Here is a 16,921-nt window from a genome sequence, read left to right as displayed (position 1 = left end):
ACAAAGCAACTGATAAAACCATCTTCTTCCTAAGAAGTGGGAAGAATTATACTTCTTTTCCTTAGATAGCTGTCTGTTTTCTTTTTATGTACTGTAAACAAACAATTCAGAGACAGAGGCATATGTATTATTCTGTTATAGGTGTAACTATTCTTAAAGGCTTGCCTGTGGAGTTTGGGAGAACCATTCTAGGCCCATCGTGATCTCTGTTCTGGGCCACGCTTCTCACCCTTCAGCATGACTCCACATCTCCCGGGATCTCCTGGGATTAAAACATAAGTAGAAATGCATCAAACTAAAATGCTGTGCCCGAAGGAAGCCATCAACAAAATGAAAGGGCAACCTACAGAATGGGAGAAAATATTTGAAACCATCTATCTGAAAAGGGGTTAATATCCAAAATATATAAGGAACTCAATAGCCCGCGCCCCCCCAAAAAGATTACAAAAGGAGCTAAGGACCTGCATAGACATTTTTCAAAAGAAGACAAATGGCCAACAGGTACACGAAAACGTGCTCAACATCACTAATCATCAGGAAAAAGGCAAATCAAAACCACAATGAGATACCACCTCACATCTGTTAGAATGGGTGCTCTCAAAAAGACAAAAGATAACAAGTGCTGATGAGGGTGTGGAGGAAAGGGAACCTTTATACACTGTTGGCGGGAATGTACATTGGTACGGCCACTATGGAAAACAAGTAAGGAGGCTCCTCAAAAAACTAAAAATAGAATTACTGTTTGATCCAGCAATCCCATTTCGGGGTATATGTCCAGAGGAAATGAAGTCAGTGTCTTGAAGAGACATCTGCACTCCCATGTTTATTGCAGGACTATTTACAATAGCCAAGCTATAAAAACAACCTAAGTGACCTAATGAAACTTAAAAGCTTTTTCACAGCAAAGGAAACCATAAAAAAGATGAAACGACAACCCTCAGAACGGGAGAAAATATTTGCAAATGAAGCAACTGACAAAGGATTAATCTCCAAAATATACAAGCAGCTCAATATCAAAAAAACAAACACCCCAAGCCAAAAATGGGCAGAAGACCTAAATAGACATTTCTCCAAAGAAGATATACAGATTGCCAACAAACGCATGAAAGAATTCTGAACATCATTAATCATTAGAGAAATGCAAATCAAAACTACAATGAGGTATCACCTCACACCAGTCAGAATGGCCATCATCAAAAAATCTACAGGGTTTCCCTGGTGGCACAGTGGTTGAGAATCTGCCTGCTAATGCAGGGGACACGGGTTTGAGCCCTGGTCTGGGAGGATCCCACATGCCGTGGAGCAACTAGGCCCGTGAGCCACAACTACTGAGCCTGCGCGTCTGGAGCCTGTGCTCCTCAATAAGAGAGGCCGCGATAGTGAGAGGCCCGTGCACCGCGATGAAGGGTGGCCCCCGCTTGCCACAACTAGAGAAAGCCCTCGCACAGAAATGAAGATGCAGCACAGCAAAAATAAATGAATAAATTAATAAACTCCTACCCCCAACATCTTCTTAAAAAAAATCTACAAACAATAAATGCTGGAGAGGGTGTGGAGAAAAGGGAACCCTCTTGCACTGGTGGTGGGAATGTAAATTGATACAGCCACTATGGAGAACAGAATGCAGGTTCCTTAAAACACTAAAAATAGAACTACCATATGACCCAGCAATCCCACCACTGAGCATATACCCCGAGAAAACCATAATTCAAAAAGAGTCATGTACCACAATGTTCATTGCAGCTCTACTTATAATAGCCAGGACATGGAAGCAACCTAAGTGTCCATCGACAGATGAATGGATAAAGAAGATGTGGCACATATATACAATGGAATATTACTCAGCCATAAAAAGAAACGGAATTGAGTTATTTGTAGTGAGGTGGATGGACCTCGAGTCTGTCATACAGAGTGAAGTAAGTCAGAAAGAGAAAAACAAATACCATATGCTAACACATATATATATGGAATCTAAAAAAAAAAAAAAAAATGGTTCTGATGAACCTAGGGCCAGGACAGGAATAAAGACACAGACGTAGAGAATGGACTTGAGGACATGGGGAGGGAGAAGGGTAAGCTGGGACGAAGTGAGAGAGTGGCATGGACATATATACACTACCAAATGTAAAATAGATAGCTAGTGGGAAGCAGCCACATAGCACAGGGAGATCAGCTCGGTGCTTTGCCACCACCTAGAGGGGTGGGATAGGGAGGGTGGGAGGGAGACGCAAGAGGGAGGGGATATGGGGATATATGTATACATATAGCTGATTCACTTTGTTATACAGCAGAAACTAACACAACATTGTAAAGGAATTATACTCCAATAAAGATGTTAAAAAAAAACCCAAAAACCTAAGTGTCCATCAATGGATGAATGGATAAAGAAAATGTGGTTGTATATACAATGGAATATTATTCAGCCTTAAAAAGAAGGAAATCCTGTCATTTGCGACTGCATAGATGAGCCTTTAAAATAAGCTAAGCACAAAGACAAATACTGCACACTCTCACTTATATTTGTAACCTGAAAGAAGCCAGACTCATAAAAGCAGGGTGGAATGGTGGTTGCTGGGTGGAGGGGGGGAAACTGGGAGATATTGGTCAAAGGTACAAAGATCCAGTTATAAGAGATGAATAATTCTGTAGATCTAACGTATAGCATGGTGATTATACTTAATAATACTGTATTGCATACTTGCTAAGAGAGTTGATCTTAAGTGTTTTCACCACACACAAATATTTATAACTATGTGAGGTGGCGGATGGCTTAATTAGTTTGATTGTGGTAATCATTTCACAATCTATACATATATCAAAACATCATGTTGTACACCTGAAATATATACAACTTTTATTTGTCAAGTATACTTCAGTAAAGCTGGTGAAAAAATTAAAATGCAGATTCTAATGCAGAAGGTCTGAGAGTCTAAAATTCTAAGAAGCGTCCATATGTTGCTGGTCTCTGAACACTGACTTGCAAGGAGAACTGTCTCCTAAAAATTGACACTTACACAGGAGTTACAGAGAATTGTACTGATAAAATATAGTCAATATAGAAATGTAGTAGGAGAGATATCAGGGCACGTTGCTTATTTACTTGCTTGGAATTTGAAAAACCACACTGCCTCATCGGTCCAAGAATGTGGTTGCTGTGTGTGAGTGATCTCCATCACAGAATCAAACGTGATGGACTGCTGCTATTAGAAAAATTTCTAGTGATTAATCTTCCTGGGTCCAAATGTATTATGTTATATAAAACGGCTGGAGTGAATAGGGCCCTTTCCCCCAGAATTCTGGTAGGTAACGTGCAAAGTTCTTGGCACACTTTGATGTTTTCATAAATAATATGGTAAATCAATTGTGAGAGAAAAAAAATTCTGTGGGATTTTGCCCCTGAGCACCAACCACATGGGAGGTACGTTGTCTGCTGTCCTCCTGGGCAATGACACTTCCTTGGTGATTGTGGTGAAAATAGCTGTGACCACCTCCTGAGAGGCGCAGATGCTCTCAAGTGACAGCAAATGAATATTTGTTTTCTTCTGTTCTGAATACTCCCCTCTTGGGAATGCTGTTTGCTCTGTTCTGTTTACTGACATATTTGAAAGTAATAGCAATAATTTAGAATAACATCCCTTCTGAAATGCCCTATTTGAAAACATCAGATTTACCGATTTTGAAAGTATGAAAACTGAACACAGGCAGCCTCACTGATCCCATTCTGTGGAAAATGTCAATTAGGAGGCTTTGAAAGAGGTGTGCACCTTGCAAATCAGCACTTTTTAATGACGTTAGCTTTAGCAATTAGAATGGTTGCCTTCTCAGGAGCGCTAAGTGGGTGATTTCTTCCAGTCAGCTATTCCCAACTGTTGTTTCTAAGGGCTTCACTTTCAATCAGTCATCGAGGCCTGTCAGTTTGGCCTCTGTAGTGTTTCTGGAATCTGTTTCTAACTATTCATTCCCACTGCAATCACCTTTTCATCTTCTCTCACCTGAGCCATTACAAGAACTTGTTAAATGGTTACTGCAGCTCCAGATTCACACCACCTCCAGCCCCTCCCATCTCTTGCTGCTGGAGGTTCTCCAAAACCCAAACCTGAGCATCCCATTTCCTTCCCTGAAGATTCGTGTTGACTCTACAGTGCCTACAAGCTAAATGGAGACTTACAGCACAGCTTCTACCTTCTACTAGCCTACATTAGGGGTCACTTTTTATTCACCCCCTCCCCTAGCTCCCTAGACTCTGCTTGCCCAGTCACTTGGATATTTTATTAAGCACAGAGTGCATTGTCTCATGTCTTTGCTTAGGCTGGGTCCTCTTCCTGGAGTCTGTTTCACTTAGAAAGCCCATTCTTTGTCATTCAAGAATTAAATGGTATTTCCATAGGAAAGCCTTCCTGACCATTCCTTCCCCAAAGGGGAAATCTCCTTTTTCCTTTATTTTCCCACAGTACCCTGCTCAAGCTTCTTCTAGATCATCACTTGTGATGCAGCCTAACTATTTTATATGTCTGTCTGCCCCACTAGACTGTAGGTTCTGAAACTGAGGCCTTATTTCAGCCAGCCTTATATACCTCAGGCCTCTAGCAAAAGATCTGGCATATAATAGGTGTTTAATGAATAGTTCTTGAATATAGGTGGATGGGGAAGATGGAAAGACAGGTAGATGGACAAATGAAAGAAAGAAATGGAGAGACTTAGTCTCCCTGAATGATACAAGTTATGTGCTTATGATGAATTAGGAGAAAAAGTAGGATATATGTATGTACCTGTATACAGACACATGCATATATCTACACATAATTAAACATATACTGTTCACAGTATGACTCTAAAGCTATGAATCTCTTATTAGGCAATCTTTAGCAGCAATAGGACCTAATAACTTATGTTTTTAAGGACCAGTATTTTCTTTTTTTCGCTTGGACCTAATTCTGTACTCTCTCTTTCTTCTAGAATGATAGAGGTCTTCGACTGGTGGCTAATTCAGTGGTGTGGGTTCCAGAAGGCGGGATGCTGCAGATTACCAACAGAATCTTACAGGCTGAAGCTCCAGGTGCCAGAGCCTCAGAAATCATCTACAAAATTACACAGGAGCACCCCCAATTTGGTAACTCGTTTTTTCCCTTGTCATGATGTCATCATTGCATTCAGCAGTCTTGGACTTGCTTTTGTACAAAGCCACACAGCCAGGGTGTGTTTCCAATGAACTCAGCTTTCTAATACCCCAGGCATCCCCTTTAGAGACAGAATAATCACAATAGCTATCATTGCTATATACATATTATTGGTATGCTAAGTAATGTAAACATAGTATAGTTAAACCTAAAGTTTAAGTTTTAAAACAACTACATTTTACAGAGAAAGTAACTTGTTAAAAGTCACCTGGCTAATAATATGTCAATACAATGTCAAACCTCAGGCTTTCAAACTCCACCTTGTGTCCCTCCCAGAACATCACCGCACTTCTTGAGACTTTCTTTTTAAGAAAAGACTTTACATAAAAACATTTCTCAAGATCTCCATTGTTACTTCCACTTCTAGCAAGACAGTAGAGTATGATAACCCATCATCATCACCTAGAAATGATGGATAAAAGAGATTCAGAGCTATAAGGCAATCATAGCTGACCTCCCGAGAATACAGAGAAATCTCCAAGTGCCAGACACAGAGAAGGAACTGAAAGCCAATCTGGGCAGGAGCTGATGGCATAGCTTGCCTGAGGGGTTGTGTGTATCCCTCAGTAACCTGGGGGCTTGGGATTTAATGCCTGTGCAGAGACAGAAAGTTGGAATTAAGACAAGAAGCTCACTAGCACAGAGAGATGGCAAAGAAATGTACCTGTGTTTCCCAGGGCTCAGAGGGAGCAAAAAGAGTCTGCTGAGAATTCAGAAATTCAGGCCTGTTTCTCCTGAAGATCCAAGGTTAAGTTATACTGTGTGCATAGTCTGAGAAACCCAAAGCTGAGGCATTAATATGAAAATTGACCTCAGGCCAATGGTACTTTCTGGGTCCCTTGCAGAAACTAGTATTAACTGCTGTGGAATGTCCACCCTCAACTCCAGACCACACAAGATTCTCACAGAGAAAACCACTGAAGATTAACTCAGAATTCAGAATTACAGAACATATGAAGGAAAAAATCTATAGTACCATAACTAAAACAAACAAGAAGATTAAAACCCCAAGGTTTCCAATGAAGGAACAAGCTTACAAAAACTATGAAATAAGCATATTTAAAAAGATTTAAAGACACAAAAGAAGGGATCGAAACTGTAAGGAGATGACAAAATGTTATAAAAATAAAAACAACAGGCAGGTAGATTTTTTAAAAGAAATAATCACCTGAAAATGAAAAATATATTCATTAAAATTGCTTGGCGTGACACATAGCAGGGAAATAACAATCTGTTTTTCCTCAGGTTTATCACATTTTTTTAATTGTGTATTTTCTGTGGTGAGGAAAAAAATCAACTTTTGTACTATTTAAAAATAAGTATAGAGTCCACAAAGGCATTGAAAAGCATAATCTAATCAAGAATTGATAGAATTATAAAACAGTCAGACTAGCTGGGCTGTCATTTATTATACTTGAGGAAGGCAGGTGGACCCCCTTGAGCCATAAGTTTCTTTGAAAGATGAAGCTAGGTAAGTTTTTAACTTTTTATTTTAAAATAATTTTAGACTTACTGAAATGTTGCAAAAATAGTACAAAGAGCTCTTGAATATCCTTCATCCAGCTTCCTCCATTGTTAACATCTTACATAATCATAGGACAATAATCAAAACCAGGAAATTAGCATTGATACAATGCTGTTAATTAGTTCACAGACCTTATTCAACTTTGCCGTATTTCACCTACTGATTTTAAGCTAGACAATGTTTAAGTCCTTTTCAGCTCTAAAAACCTTTGACTGGTTTGATGTATTAAATTCTTTACCTTTGTCTTGAGCATTAAAAGTCAAAAAATTAAATTTCCTAAAGATAGCCCAATATCCCAATATTCCGTCTAAGTATTAAATAGAACAATGCGGAATTAAGTGATTTTTTTAAAAACCATTTCAGCTTGATAAATGCCATGTAAGTAAGCCTGACTCACGTGACCCTTTCCCAATATAACTCTCTTAATTAACTTCTTCCTATGAACATAATCCTATTTCTATGTGTTCAGAGCTCCCTACTGGTAATAATCAAATCGCATTACCCTTAGGAGCCATTCAGGAGTGGAAAAGGAGGTGGGAATGAGAAGCCCACTTAACGCAAATCTTTTTTTTTTTTTTTAATTTCTTTTTGGCTGCGTTGGGTCTTCGTTGCTGCGCGGGCTTTCTCTAGCTGCCGAGAGCGGGGGCTACTCTTCATTGCGGTGCAGGGGCTCCTCATTGCGGTGGCTTCTCTTGTTGCAGAGCACGGGCTCTAGGCGCACAGGCTTCAGTAGTTGCAGCGCACAGCCTCAGTAATTGTGGCATGCAGGCTCTAGAGTGCAGGCTCAGTAGTTGTGGCACGCGGGCTCTAGAGTGAAGGCTCAGTAGTCGTGGCGCACAGGCTTAGTTGCTCCACGGCATGTGGGATCTTCCCGGACCAGGGATCGACCCTGTGTCCCCTGCATTAGCAGGTGGATTCCTAACCACTGTGCCACCAGGAAAATTCCTAGATTCTAATTCTATTACATTTTCCCATAAAGTTTCTTGGTTAAAATATTGAGCTCAGTGTAAAGGAAATCACTAGTAGATGTTATTTTCTGGTTTTTAAGCCTGGACTGTTTTTTAAACCTGGATTTTCATATATTTAGAGTCATCTCCTTGATTTTGTCATACTGTGATAAAAGCAGAGGTGAGGTATTACGCAAAAGCTCTCACCTCGATGGAGTGAACCCTACAAAATATCGGTATTTCTCCCTGTCTACTCATGGGCTTGGCACAAAGGTACCTTGTATTCATCATACCCAGTGCTGAACTCGAACTCTTCATCTTTTCTTCTACCAGCTCATCCCATTTGTGGCATCGCTTCCCTACACATCACCCAACCTAATAGGTGATCATCTGATTCTTCCCTCTTTCTTACCCTTTACAGCCACATTTGTCAAGTTATGTTGCTTCCACTTCCTCAATGATTCTTGTAACTGTTTACGTGTTTCCAATCTTACCTCTGTTGCTTTAGTTCAGGTTCCCATCTCTCATCTGGATTTTACAGCAGACTTATAGTTGACCAAACTGTCCACATAATTGTTAGTCACTATTGTTATCATTTTTATAAAATAAAGTCCAGCCCCTTTAACAGAACTTTCGCGTATATTCTGTGTTCTAAATCACTTCGTGCCATTAACCTACTGAAAATCTCACAGAGGCTCCCAGGTGCTTGTGGGGCTGATCTCAAGGGGAAGGAACTGCATCTTACTGATCTTTGAGTCCCCCACCCCAAAGGGCTAACCACAGTAGCTAGCCCTTAACAGGTGTTCACTGACTGTTTACTGAGTTGAAATTAATGGGATTAACCAGCATCCTGTGATTCCTGTTAATTTGCATAGTATCGCAATGGGTTTGTTTTTTTTTTAAATCTGAAAAATAGGTTTATTTCATTAGGACTTGTTAGGAAAATTCTGCTTTGCCTTCCTATTATAAAGCAGAAGAGCCAGGAAACTGGCATTTGAATGTTTTCTGTTTTTCTACTGTTTTTCTGTTTTCCACATTTTCACTGTGGAAATCTCCTTCCAGACTATTTTGCAACTACCCACATTCATAAACAGTCCACATCCTGGGAAAGCATGTTTATTAGCAGGATCTTAGGAACAGAAGTTGAACCAGGGAGAGATGGGTAATGGAATTGGTGACTTAAGTATAAATGAGAAACAGTACAAGAAAGAAACTAGAGTGAGTTGATTCTACACATGATTATTTTAAGAATAAAATAAGAATATTGATGTTTTTCTATTACTTCAGTATTTCATCACTATCCAGGATATTATGTGCATTTTTAACTTGAATTTAGTGCCTATAAATATTAGAATGAGTATTTCCTTTGAATAAGAGAACACATTTCTCTGGGGTAATCAAAGTGCACTACCAATTACCTGATATGTCTAGGGCACTAAGATCTGGGTATCCTCCTACAGAACATTTAAAAGATGTATGCAGTTTCTCTCTCTCTCTTTCTTTCTCTCTCTCTCTCACACACACATACACACACATTCTTCTCTCCCTCTTACTATCTGAGCGGTAGAGAGACTTCTTTCAGATTTTTTGTTAGATGCATTTTCATGAGAACGTGGCTTGTTTTTAGCAGTTCATCCATTCTTCTCCTTGGTCTTCACTTGAAGGCATATTCTCCTTGGGAAATTTTGATTGTTTCTATAACACCTTTGTATTTTCAATCTCACTTTAAGAAAATAGTAGCTTCAGGTTAAGAATAAGCAATAGAAACAGATTGTGGTGTTGGTGGTGATGTTTAGATTTAGATTTCATTGCTTCAATTCTAATAAAATTTAGAAAATGAAGGCGGAGAAAACATCATCAGTTATTTATCAAGGTAATTGTTGGTCTGTGAACATCAAATAACCATGACGGGTAACAGGGTTTCATGACCAGGAAAATGAGCTTCAGATTCAAATCCCAGCTCCTTCACTTTGGACTTGTGTGACCTCAAACAAGTTATTGAACTTCTCTGAGCATAAAGAACTTTGTCTTTAAAATGGAGATGACAGTAGCATCTTCAGAAGGATTAAATAACATAATAAGGATAACCAACACTCTTTTCAAGCACCTATGAAGTATGTAGTATATTTCTCATTTTACCAATGAGGAACAGAGACTTATAATACCTGAGTAAGCTCCCCCAGCTTGATGTGGTGGAACTGGGTTTGAACCACTATGTTAAGTGCTTCACACAGCGCCTGTCATATGCATTCAAGTGTTAGCTATTATTGTTTTCATTTCAAGAACTCTTCCAAGGATGATTTTTTCTGAATTTTTTCTAATTTCCCCTTGTGTTTACACCAAAAAATTTCCTGGTTAGAAAACATTTTCTGTTCACAGACAGCTGTGGGTAGAAATGAATCCATTCAGTTCCCAGTATTTGCAGTGTTCACGACTATTTGAGTCTCCTTATATAATTTTAGTAGATAAAAGTCAGTGACTTCATACATGAATTGCCCTCGAATGGCTTTTAGCTCTTTTAATTGAAAGACTGGGAATTTTATGTCTAAAGTTGGATTTTATGATATCTGTTGAATTCTGTGTTACTATCTTTTCCTTCACCTTGGATAAAAATAAAGAAGCACATCATATCTTTTCTATTTAAAATAAAAGTGGTAGAAAAGGAGACGAGAGCTCTGATTTACTTTTACTTTTCCCAGGGGTCCTCACTAACTGTGTGGCTTTCCTAGGGGAGGTGGTCCTTGTGTTTAATATGCCGGCAGACAGCCCCGCAGACGAAGGGCAGCACCTTCCTGATGGGAGGACAGCAACTCCCACCAGCACGTTCACCCAGCAAGACATCAACGAAGGCATCGTGTGGTACCGGCACTCAGGGCTCCCAGCCCAGAGTGACTCCTTCCACTTTCAGGTACCCTCTGCTTCCTGAATCTTCTGATGTCTGGATAGTCTGATGAAAACCATCACCCTTATTTATAAACAACTCAGGTCATTTTCTGTGATTGCCTGGAAGTCACATTTGGGAGAAGAAAAAAATGTAACTAGTAACATTGAAAAAATTTTTTTTTAATCTGTCAATTCAGCCTTCTGGGTGTCTCTACAAGCAGAGTCATTCTACAACAAAGAGGTATATAATAGATAATGGCTAAAGTGTTTGGAAAAAAGTATTTTCAAAATGTTAAAATACCACATGGAGAAAAAAGTCTTATTTTCTTTTTTCAAATGTTTTTGGAACATTTAACCATCTTATGATAAGGTCATGGGCAGAGCAGCCAAACCCATTGGGTTCACGTTTCACTTCTGCCATGTACTAGCTTTGGGAAAATTACTTGGGCAAAATCCTTGTGCTTCAGTTTCCTCATCTGTAAAATAGCATTGCTGTAAGGATTTAATGAGTTAATACATATAAAGCATTTAGAATAGTGCCTGTTAACTGTGTAAGGGTGTGTGACTACCATTTATGGAGACTGATCAAATACCAGTGCTATAGACTGGACGTTTGTGTCCCCGCCAAAGTTCATATGTTGAAATCCTACCCCTCCATGTGATGGTATATGGAGGTGAGGCCTTTGATTAGAATTAGCTGAGGTCATGAGGGTTGTGCCCTCATGAATGGGATTAGCATACTTACAAGAGTCATGCTTGCTCCCCCTCTCTGCTGCCCGCCACGGGGAAACAGTGAAAAGTCGGCAGTCCACAACCCAGAAGAGGGCCCTCACTAGAACCCACCCATACTGGCACCTTGATCTCAGACTTCCAGCCTCCAGAGCTGTGAGAAATAAATTTCTATTGTTCATAAGCCACCCAGTCTACGGTACTTTTGTTAGAGTAGCCTGAGCCAACTGAGGCAACCAGACTATAAGGTTGGTTTAATTTATTCTGTCAATAAATTAAAGAACAAGAAATTATTCTGGGCACATTCCCTGACTACTATGAAGTACAATTAGAAATTAATAATAAAAGGGCAAAGAAAATCAAACCATTTGGAATTCCTTAATAATTACTAGTTCTAAATGGAAATCAAAATGGCAAACTATTAAGAAATATTGATCAGGAGGAAACAACTTATCAGAATTGAAATGATGTGGACAAAGTAATACTCGGAAGAAAATCGATGGCCTTAAGCTCTTATTGTTGAACAGAAAAGCATGAAAATTAATGGACGAAATATTCAACTCAAGAAGCTGGAGAACCACAGAGAAGCCAAAAGAAAGCGAAAGGAAGGCATTTATAGAGGTAAAAGAGGAATTGACTAATTATAAGATGCTAGAATTAGTAAATAAGTACAAAACCTGAATCTTTGGAAAGACCCATAACATTAGACAAACCTCTGTCAAGGATAATTTGGAAATAAATAATGGAACAGAAACACAAAGGAATGAGGAAGTATGAATGAGAAAGACCATTTAAGCATAGATACAGAAAAGATTTGGGGAAAGTGTCAGGGAAAATATAAGGAAGCCCTCACGGTGATCAGCCAAAGCAGCATCACAGTCCCTCTACGTCTGAGTCATTTCCTTGGTCTAGGAATCCAGTAGGGGATAAACTACCACGATAGCTCATCTTGTTAAAATTATCGTCCATTCTGCTCCTGATGCCTGGTGTGTACATCTTCATTGTCTGACTAATTTATATTGTGTAAAAAGTGTGCTTCCCCAGAGAGCTAGTTGCAATAAACCTGGAAACAGTTAAAATGAGATTATACTGAGCACACTGAATGTCCAATGAGTGAGCAAACATTATGTGCCCTTTGCCCAAGTTAATTTTTCAGTTTTAGCACCTGGGGACTCAACAGTCCTCAAATAATGAGTCAGAATGGAAGCAAAGACCTCAATCAAAAGAAGTCACCTCAACAGACTGGACTCCTCAGATCTGCCTTTGCCTTCATTATCAGTATGGAGCACTTCCCTGGAAAGTCATTCTCAGCACCTGCTAAAATGATATTTGATTGCTTTTGCAAGTTGGTTACTAAGTGGGTTATTATAAAATAGCAGAAGTTGCTGATTTTTGTAAACAAATTCGCTAGAGTTTAAGACTCTAAAAACATCATTACTTAGAAAGTGGTTCCCTTTGGAGGGTCTTCACACATTCTGCTCAAAATGTGTTTAGAACTCCTATTTGAAATCTCCTTCAAAATCTGTGGGATATTCTTTAGCATATCCTCAGTAGTGACAGCATATCATCCTTTGGAAGTGGATTTTAAAATAAAACCCTATAGCCCAAAGTCATTCAGAATCGTGTCTGGTAAAAAAGAAGAGTAGCAATTATTTTTAGTTAAAACAAGGAGTAATTATGAAGTTAACAAGCTCAGTTTTCTTACATGATTTGTGAACCCCCTCTGAAGCATTTCAAAAAGTACATTTTGAACACTGACAGCATCTTTACTGCAAGTATGAAACAGCTCTCTGGGATCATTTTCTCTTGGATGTGAAGGTTTTGGTGTGTTTGTTTTTACAATCTCATGGTTTGATAGGCTTATCTCATATTTTGATGTGAAACGACACAGACACTGTAGCTACGTGCTAAAATAAATGGTTGGCAACTTTCCCCATTCATCACTTTAGTGTCCCTTAGGATTTTAGACTATTTAAAAAAGATGCCGTTCTAATGATTCTCCTCTCGTGTCCCTTCTTTTTTATTTTCTTTAAAGCAGAAAATGCAATGCAAGGAGTTGTATGGATTTAATTTCGTTTTAATGTTGATGTGCTGTCATGAGCCATCAATGCAGCCCATCTGTTACTTTGCATCTAAGACTTGGGATTTGTGTAATGCAAGTGGTATTAAAAAATTAGAGCATGGCATAGTGAGAAGAAAGCAGGCACATTTTTGGCAGGGGAAGGAGCCCTGGTTTTGGCATATTCAGATCACGTTGACATAGCCTCAGGGGATGTAATTTGAAAAAGACCAACATATTTTACACTCGTGTCTTTGCTAGGGAAGCTAGAACTGCGACCGTTGCTTGGTAATCTGCTCACCTCTCACTTCCTGCAGAGTTCCATTCCTTTTCTTCAAGAGATAGGAGAACATATCTTCCCCTTCCTGATTTCCTAAAGCTTCCAACTTGAGTCACTGTGGTCCGTAGGAAGGTCACAAACCCGCTGACCTGGTTTTAAATACTGACCCTTGTTGGCTATGTGACCTTGACACCTTAACTTTTTGACCTTCAGTTTCCTCATCTGTAAAAAAGGAGATAATAATATCTACTTGATGGGTATTCGGTAAGAAAACTTTTGAAAAGTAGCTAGCACAGTGCCGAGCCCATGATAAGTGCTCAGTGAATGATAGCTGTGGTTGTTAGTATTATTTATGGTGACACTATAAGATGCCTTCTTGGAAACAAGTTGATATTCTGAGGCTTGAGCTCCAGGCGCCTGCTGTGATCAAGGTACAGAGAAGACAGTTTTCCTGGAGGGTGTAACTTTAGAAGACATAGAGAAAGGGCTGCTATTCCTGCCCTTTTTCTCAGGATTTACAGAACCCTGCCCGCTCTCACATGGAATTAACACAACTCCACATGGCCACATGGGCCTTAGCCATTCTTCTAACAAGCCTAAGGAGCAGACAATGGAAGGAAAGCGAGTTTAAGGGAACAGCGAGGTAGCACTGAGGAAAGGGAGAGGCTGCATGAGAAGAGCATCATTTTTCAGCATTTCTGAAGCAGGAAAAAGTTGATTTTGTGACCACTACCCTAGTTGTAAATGTTCTTAACCTTGCCTTGCAGTGATGAGGCTGGGATTTGTCATTTATAATCTAGGTGTAGATATCTGTGCTGGGTAAAGACTAAAGTGAAATAAACATCACGTATATTGATATAATGTGTTGTGTATGCTCATAATGAGACACTATGTAGCTATCAAAATTATGTTTTCAAGAATGTTTAATGGTATAGCAAAATATCATAGTATTGTGTTAAGTAAACATTTAGAATATACAATTGTATATAGTTTCACATATACATGGAAAAATGATTAAACTGAAATGCAGCGATATATTAGTAATGACTGTTTCTAGGTAGTGAAATTCTAGATGACTCTTATTCCTTATTTATACCTTCCTGCAACTTCACAATTGCCTAAAATGCTTATGTATCGTTTTTATAATCAGTAAAAAAAGCAATTTTAAAATATGAAGAGCAGAATGAAAATTGTAATACAGGAGCATACAGTATTCAAAGACAGATGGTTTCAAAAGGGAAAAAATAAACACAGGCAAACATACTCTGCCCACCAGAGGCTCACCAGTGTGCCGTGTCTTTGCAGGTGTCCAGTGCCACGGAGGCTCACGCCCATTTGGAGAGCCGCATGTTCAACATCGCCATCTTACCCCAGACTCCGGAAGCACCCAAACGCTCTCCAGGAGCATCTCTCCACATGACCGTGAGTTGGGTAGCAGGGCTCATGGTTTCTGCTTGGAGGAGGCAGGTTAATGGGATGTGACAGAATACTTGGCTCAGAACATGGGCTCTGGGGTCAAAAATACCAGCCCTGTGAACTCGTTTCTCATTGGCTTGAAAGAAGAAACTTAAAATTCCCAGAGTGAAAGGAAGGTTAGAGGGAATCCACTCCAGCCTCCCATCCATTGCTGCTGAGCCCTCTTACAGCGTTCCAGACACTCACAGAACCATTCCTTGAGTACCTGGAAGGAATTTCAGGCTTATATCCATTTAATGATTACTATTTGGGTATAATTATTCAGCCAGTTAGAGTTCCATCTAGCTGGAGAAACGGTTATTCTGTTTTAGAAGTCCTGTTAGTAGTTTCCTTTCGATTAGAAAAGTTTCCTGGAGAAAGTGATGTCTGTGCTGACTCCAGAAAGATAAGTAGCAAATATCCAAGTGAAGGTTTGGGAGGCAGGTTGGAAAGAATAGTGGGGTGATGGCAAAGGGCATCACCAGGCATAAAAACAACACATGCAAAGACCCAGAGGGGAGAGACAATATGATTGTTGGGAAAATTGCGAACAGTTCAATGAGACTGCAAGATGAGAGGGGCTGAAAGGGAGTGGTGAGCCTGTGGGGTTTTGCGAGCTAGATCACAGAGGAGCTTGTATGCTGCGTGGGAAGGAGTGTGGACACATGGAAAGGTTTGGAGCAAGGTGAGAGCTAAATTAGTACATGGCGTTGAGTTCAGACAATTAGCAGTTCCACTGTAATCCTATATCTATGGGACATGTAATGCCAGACCCCTCTTCTAGACAGAGCCACAGCACATTAAGTCCTTGTAAATTAATCATCCTGGATCCACATTTTAGTTAGCGTCCACGGAATTACACTTCAAAGTGGTGCAGCACTCCTGAGCTGCAACAAAGACAGCAGGCAGAGTTTTAGAAATTATGGGTCTGGGGCTTGACAGAGACATAAAAGGGGAAACAAAGTTTTTAATGGATACATGCTATCAGCATTTCCACCGTAAACTGTAATTTAAAGAAATCATAATTCAGGAACACTATAGAGTCTATAATTCATCATTCTGACTGCAGGAGCTTGGACCAGAATTTTCTCTAAAGCGTAAAGAAAAATGTGCATGTACGTTTCTTGCCAAATGCTAATGTGGTGTTATTTTGACTTTAGAGGGAAAAAAAATGGGCCAGGAGCCATGAAGATGGCATCACTCCCGCTCTTTTGCTGAAAACCTCTAGAAACTTTTCAACATACTTAACCTTGAGGGTCTCAGGTTGCATGTTTGTAAATTAGGTCTGTTCTGTGTAATTTAGGGTATCACAAAGGTTAGTCTACTGTAAAATGTGATCAGGCTGCTCTTTCATTCCTTAAAATATGCACAGTTTATATTTCTTTTGACATTAATTAGGGCCATTACTGTAAGATATACATACTGTAAAATGTGACAAAAGCACATTCTCAGTTCAGTGATTTGGACGCATCTAAGCACATAAGTTTTGTACATATTTGGTAAACACATTGTGAATACATACGCTAAATTCATACATAGTATATTCATGTAGATGTTTAAGGGTAGGAGTCTACCTCTCCAATCATTCAGTTATTCAGTCTTGCACACTTTCGGGTCCCTAATTTCTGCCAAGTTCTGTGGAAGACATTGGAGATTCAGTGATCATGTAATGCAGTCTCTATTAGTCTATTTTAGACTTAGAGTCTAAAGAGGGAGACAAGAAAATAAATAAACAGTGACAATACAGTAATAAATGTCATGACAGAGACATGGCATGGAAGCAGATAGCAGGGCACCTAGTCCAGCAAGGCATAGGAGAGGTCAAGGAAGGCGTCCTGTAGAAGGTGAACCAAGCTGGTTGAAGTG

At 39.5% G+C, this 16,921-nt stretch overlaps 1 protein-coding gene across 1 annotated transcript in view; it reads left to right on the top strand.

Moving 5' to 3' along the window:
- FRAS1 (Fraser extracellular matrix complex subunit 1) overlaps nucleotides 1-16,921 on the top strand; it is a 464,038-nt gene that overhangs the window by 320,379 nt on the left and 126,738 nt on the right. Inside the window, exons 30-32 of the mRNA XM_060012300.1 lie at nucleotides 4,957-5,110; nucleotides 10,379-10,557; nucleotides 14,906-15,022. Coding sequence (XP_059868283.1) covers nucleotides 4,957-5,110; nucleotides 10,379-10,557; nucleotides 14,906-15,022 — 450 coding nt within the window. The remainder of the gene's footprint in view (nucleotides 1-4,956; nucleotides 5,111-10,378; nucleotides 10,558-14,905; nucleotides 15,023-16,921) is intronic.

Source organism: Delphinus delphis, chromosome 5 (assembly GCF_949987515.2).
Source record: "Delphinus delphis chromosome 5, mDelDel1.2, whole genome shotgun sequence".
Taxonomy (NCBI): Eukaryota; Metazoa; Chordata; class Mammalia; order Artiodactyla; family Delphinidae; genus Delphinus; species Delphinus delphis.
The sequence above is the reverse complement of the archived record's forward strand: the minus strand, read 5'-3'. Positions and strand labels throughout refer to the sequence as shown.